General features: G+C 51.0%; 1 protein-coding gene across 1 annotated transcript; it reads right to left on the reverse strand.

Annotated features, from left to right (window-relative positions):
• LOC149367553 (uncharacterized) lies at positions 1-4,454 on the reverse strand. Its single transcript, XM_089574800.1, has 3 exons — positions 3,553-4,454; positions 2,553-3,144; positions 1-41 (listed from the first exon to the last, which is right to left on the reverse strand). Exons 1-3 carry the CDS (start codon positions 4,144-4,146, stop codon positions 1-3), a joined length of 1,227 nt encoding a protein of 408 aa, XP_089430926.1. The 5' UTR covers positions 4,147-4,454.
• Positions 4,455-5,019: the final 565 nt, after the last annotated feature.

The following is a 5,019-nucleotide window of genomic DNA, read 5'->3' on the forward strand; positions in this document are numbered from 1 at the left end:
TTACGCATCGCTCCCACCGGTGCTCCAGATGGTGACATCGTCTGCGTATATGGTGTGCTCCACACCAGCAATTTCACCCAGTGCGCGAGAAAGCTTTGTCATCGCCAAGTTAAATAAGAATGGTGAAAGTACTGAGCCTTGTGGTGTTCCCTTATCGCCCAGTTCAAAGCTCTCCCAGACGTGCTCGCCTATCCGGAGAGTGGCCGTTCGATCCTCCAGAAATGCCTTGACGTAGCGGTAGAAGCGTGTTCCGAGATTGTGGTCAGATATGGCTTTGAGAATGGCTTGATGTTGGATGTTGTCAAAAGCTTGTTCCACGTCGAGTCCCAGCAGCGCCTTGGTGTCTCGTGTGGGGCGATCCAACAGACTTTTCTTGATTCGTAGCATAGCGTCTTGCGTTGAGAGACCCGGCCTGTAGCCTATCATATTGGAGGGTAAGTACTCCTTTTCTTCTGCATATTCCGAAAGTCTATTTAGTATGACTTGTTCGGCCAGCTTTCCTAGGCAGGATGTTAGTGAGATGGGCCTTAGGTTTTGTAGGCCCAGCGGCTTGCCTGGTTTTGGGATGAGGACCGTGTTTGCATGTTTCCATTCGGCAGGAAGATGGCCAGTTTTCCAGGCTTCGTTGATTTGTTGCGTTAGGAACGTGACCGAGCTGTCCTCTAAATTTCGGAGAGCCCGATTTGTGATACCATCAGGGCCTGCTGCAGAGTTACTGTTGAGTTCGTGAATTGCAAAGTGTACTTCGCTTTCTGTGAAGTCCGTATCTAGCTGCGAGTTTGGGGCACCGTAATAGTTCTTCCTTTCTAAGGTACTGGGTAGCCCCGATTTAAGCGGTAAGTACCGTTTGGCAAGGTCATCACCAAGGACTTCGGCAGTAGTGGTTTGCTTCGCGCAGTGTACTAATTTACTGAGCCTGGTCCGTTGCATAGTTTTGGACTTTGTTTCGTGTTCGTCGAGGAGGTGTTTTATGAGCCCCCACCCACTCCCTCTGCGTATTTGGCCGTTGAGGGAGTTACAGACTTCGTCCCATGTTGTCGGGAGAGATCCACGCAGTATTCTTCAATGGTCTTGTTGAGTTCGGCAAGTTTCCTTCGTAGTCTTCTGTTGAAACGTTGCCCCTTCCACCTGGCTAGAATGGAATGTTTGGCTTCGAGAAGATTCGCTCATCGACTGTCCATTCTCTCTACCTTAACGTCCGTGGTAATCGTTCGTTCTGAGGCTACGATGTCGTCTTTGAGCTGCTTGGTCCAGCTCGTTATCGTTTGCTTTGTGGTTTCTCCGGATGAGTTGGATCGCTGCGTCCGTACTGCACGAAATTTGTCCCAATCGATTAGCTTGTACTCCCTTTTCCTCTTTCCTGGTATCTCTGCATCAATTCGGATAATATAGTGGTCACTGCCAAGGTCGATGCCCGAGTTGTGCCAAGCGCATTTCTCTAGGCCCCGGACGAAAGTGAGGTCCGGTGTGGTGTCTCGGCATGTGGAAGTGCCACATCTCGTTGGGGTTTCTGGGTCTGTGATCAGCGTGAAGTCGAGATCGGAGGCTGTCGTGAGAAGACGATCTTCCTTGCTAGAGGGATACGCGTAGCCCCAAGCCTGGTGTGGGGCGTTGAAATCTCCACCTAAAATCAGCGGACTATCTTTGGCGATGTGCGCAATCTTGCCCAGAATGCCTCTGAACCCTTGCCTCGTATCCTTAGGGCTGCTGTACAGATTTGTGAGGAAGATGCTTTGCTTGTTCCCTACGTGGTCATTCGGTGTGATCTCGATCGTGACGTGTTCTAGATAGCAGGCTGTGTGGCGGATGTCATGCCGAATGTATGGGATCTTCTTTCCAATCAGTAAAGCGACGCCTCTGCCTTGCTCGTTTCTGTGGGCTTCGGCCTTATAGCCCGTAAGGGACAATTCGGTTGTGAGTGTTTCTTGTAGCAGGATGACGTGTGGCTTCTCGGTATCTGATTTGACCATCTGCAGGAGGACCGCCCTTTTTGAGGCGATCCCCCTGCAGTTCCATTGCCAGACACGGAGATTGCGTGTCTTATCTGGCACTGCCATATTGACCGTTGTAGCCCCCTTCGCTTGCAGTGAGACCGTCGCGAGGTGGGCTTTGCGTTCCGATGTGTTGTGAACTCATCCTCTCCATCGCCGGTACTACCGTATTGTTCAGATACATTTCCATTTTCTGTACTCGCGTGCTGAATATGTCCATTTTCTCGTTCATTCGCACCATGCTCTCGTGCATTAGTCTCATATTTTCGCTCATGGCGTCCATGGCGTCCTTAACATTTGATCGCACGACTATTCGCGGTTGCGTCACAGCGCGCTTTTTAGGAGGCGGGCATTCTTCGCGTTGTTCTTCCTGTTTCTCACCCTCAACGAGTTGGGGAGTTTCCATATCGGTTGATGGCTCAGGAGTGCGCGTTGGTTGACTGCTGTTCGCTTTACCTATCTCAGTTAATTCGAGTTTTAGCTTATTATAAGCGGCTTTTAGCTCTCTTAGTTCCTGTTCTAACATAGCTATCCGTTCTTTATCTGGGTTGCGGGACTCACTTTCCTTTGGAGTGGTCGTCGTAGCGCCTCTGACCTTGTCCGCCCACGTGCGATCACATCCGTTGTTCTTTCCACCGAAGCGCACCTGTGAACGACTCCTGCTTGTGCGGCTCCGCGATTGAGAGCGGGAGCGGCTGCGTGCCGACGTCTTGGACAGAGATCGGCCTCGCTCCGCGTGCTGCTTGTCTTCTGCGACGACCTGTGCTATCTCTTGTTGCTCCAGTCGCGCTCGTTGACGTCGAGCGCGTACTACGTATGGAATCAGATAGCGTTTCCTACACACCTTGTCCGCCGTCGCGTGCAAGCCCCAGCACAGCTTGCATTTTGGATCGCACACGTGGGATGAGGTCGGGTTAGGAAGACCACAGCCCCTGCATTCGGTGGAGCCCGGCTCGGGGCAAACGTCCGCACGATGTTCGAGCTTGCCGCATACGTAGAATACGTCTACTTGTCTGCGATATAAGTAGCAGGGTACCAGCGTGGGTCCATATCTAACGAAGTTCGGGACGCGAAGGCCATCAAACACAATGATCACTGATCCTGAGTTCTTGATTCTTTTCGCCGCTAGTGCCAAGGGGTTGCGGTCATTTACGATGTTTATTTATTTATTTAGTAAGGAACCCACAGCGCCGTGGCATTACAGTGGGGGGGGGGGGGCAATGTACAACAAAGAAGCACACATGACACCTCCGCTCGCAGGCAGAGTTACAAGCATAAAACTTTCACCATGTACATCTCACTTCAAAAGAACACATCACAATCACATCACATCATTAAAGAACGAAAGAACGCATCATTTGATGTCACACTCACAACATCGCTCGGTAGTCTGTTCCATTCTCTAATGGTTTTCGGAAAGAAAGACATTTTAAACAATTCAGTTTTTGCCGCGAATTCGCGGACTTTAAAAACATGGTCAACACGGTTGGATCTATAAAAAGGCTCCTGCACATACCTTTCGCGTTCAACCCGAACAGTTGAATAATAAACAGCATGAAACAGCTTCAGCTTCAATCGTTCTGTGATCGTCGGCAGTGTCAATGTATCTGATTACCCCTTTGCAGGTGTCGCTTGGGGCAGTTTCGTAAGCACTGACTGCGTACTCTTTTCCGGCTATTCGGATAGCCTTTACATCCGCGTACTTGTCTGCATTCTCTCGAAAGGGCGTGCTCGCCACCATGATGTTCTGCGTAATATTGGGACATATAATGTCCTCCGTAGTCTGCTCAGGATTAAGTTCAACTGCTTCCATGAGGGCTTTGCTCACTAAGGTAGGTCCGATCTTTTGTAAGTTCAAGCCGCCCTTTGGGCGAAGCACTTTTTTGATGTTGTCTTGCGGCAGGGGTGGCATGCGTGAGGCTCTTATCAACCTGTTCATAATGTTAGGAGACGTGCGAGAAGCGCTCACCTGGCCGTCGCTTGCTTTCTGTGAAAGTTGCGCGGTGGATGATGGCGCGCGTTCCTTCTTCGTTTTCCGGCTGGTCACCACTTTCCAGCCCGTCTCGTCCTCTTGTCCATTAGCTGTTGCTGAAGTAGTCGGCGGGGCTGGTAAATCCTCCGCAGAGCTATCCATTTCCTCGGTAGAAGTTGCCATTCTCTTCCTGTCGCGCCCGGCGGGAAGGGCGGGTGGCGTCTCTCCGAGCTAGCGCGTTCCTGGACCGACGCGCAGCAGGCGCGTCGGCTGAGACGCTAGCGTCTGGCGTGCGCACCTAGGCGCAGTTCGACGGCGGCGTGGACACGGCAGAAAAGTACTTGTAGATTCGTCAGAAATGATGGCCCACCTCAAAATTTGGTATCCACGGATTCCTTGCAACCTCACGGAACTGCTGGTGCAAGAATTTCGGCGAAATTAGATAAAAATCGCTTCGGAATCATGCGAAGATGACGAAGCCGATGGGAGCACGTCCACACACCTCGGCGACCGCAGCGCCATCCCCCTCACTGTGATGCGAGACTCATTTTCGAGAACTCCAATCGCACATGACTTCCAGGACCCCTTGGACGTTACTGTACTCACTGTGATGGGAAACACGTTTTGGAGAACTCCAATCGCACATATCATCTTGGACCGCTTGGTCGTTACTCAATGACTCACTGTGATGCGAGACTCGTTTTGGAGAACTCCAATCGCACATGACTTCCAGGACCCCTTGGACGTTACTGAAGTACTCACTGTGATGGGAAACACGTTTTGGAGAACTCCAATCGCACATATCATCTAGGACCGCTTTTACGTTACTCAATGATTCACTGTGATTCGAGACACATTGTGGAGAACTCCAATCGCACATGGCTTCCAGGACCCCTTCGACGTTACTGAAGTACTCACTGTGATGGGAAACACGTTTTTGAGAACTCCAATCGCACATATCATCTTGGACCGCTTGGTCGTTACTCAATGACTCACTGTGATGCGAGACTCGTTTTGGAGAACTCCAATCGCACATGACTTCCAGGACCCCTTGGA

This window comes from Amblyomma mixtum, chromosome 1, assembly GCF_055824585.1.
Source record: "Amblyomma mixtum isolate Tamu chromosome 1, ASM5582458v1, whole genome shotgun sequence".
In the NCBI taxonomy this organism is placed as follows: Eukaryota; Metazoa; Arthropoda; class Arachnida; order Ixodida; family Ixodidae; genus Amblyomma; species Amblyomma mixtum.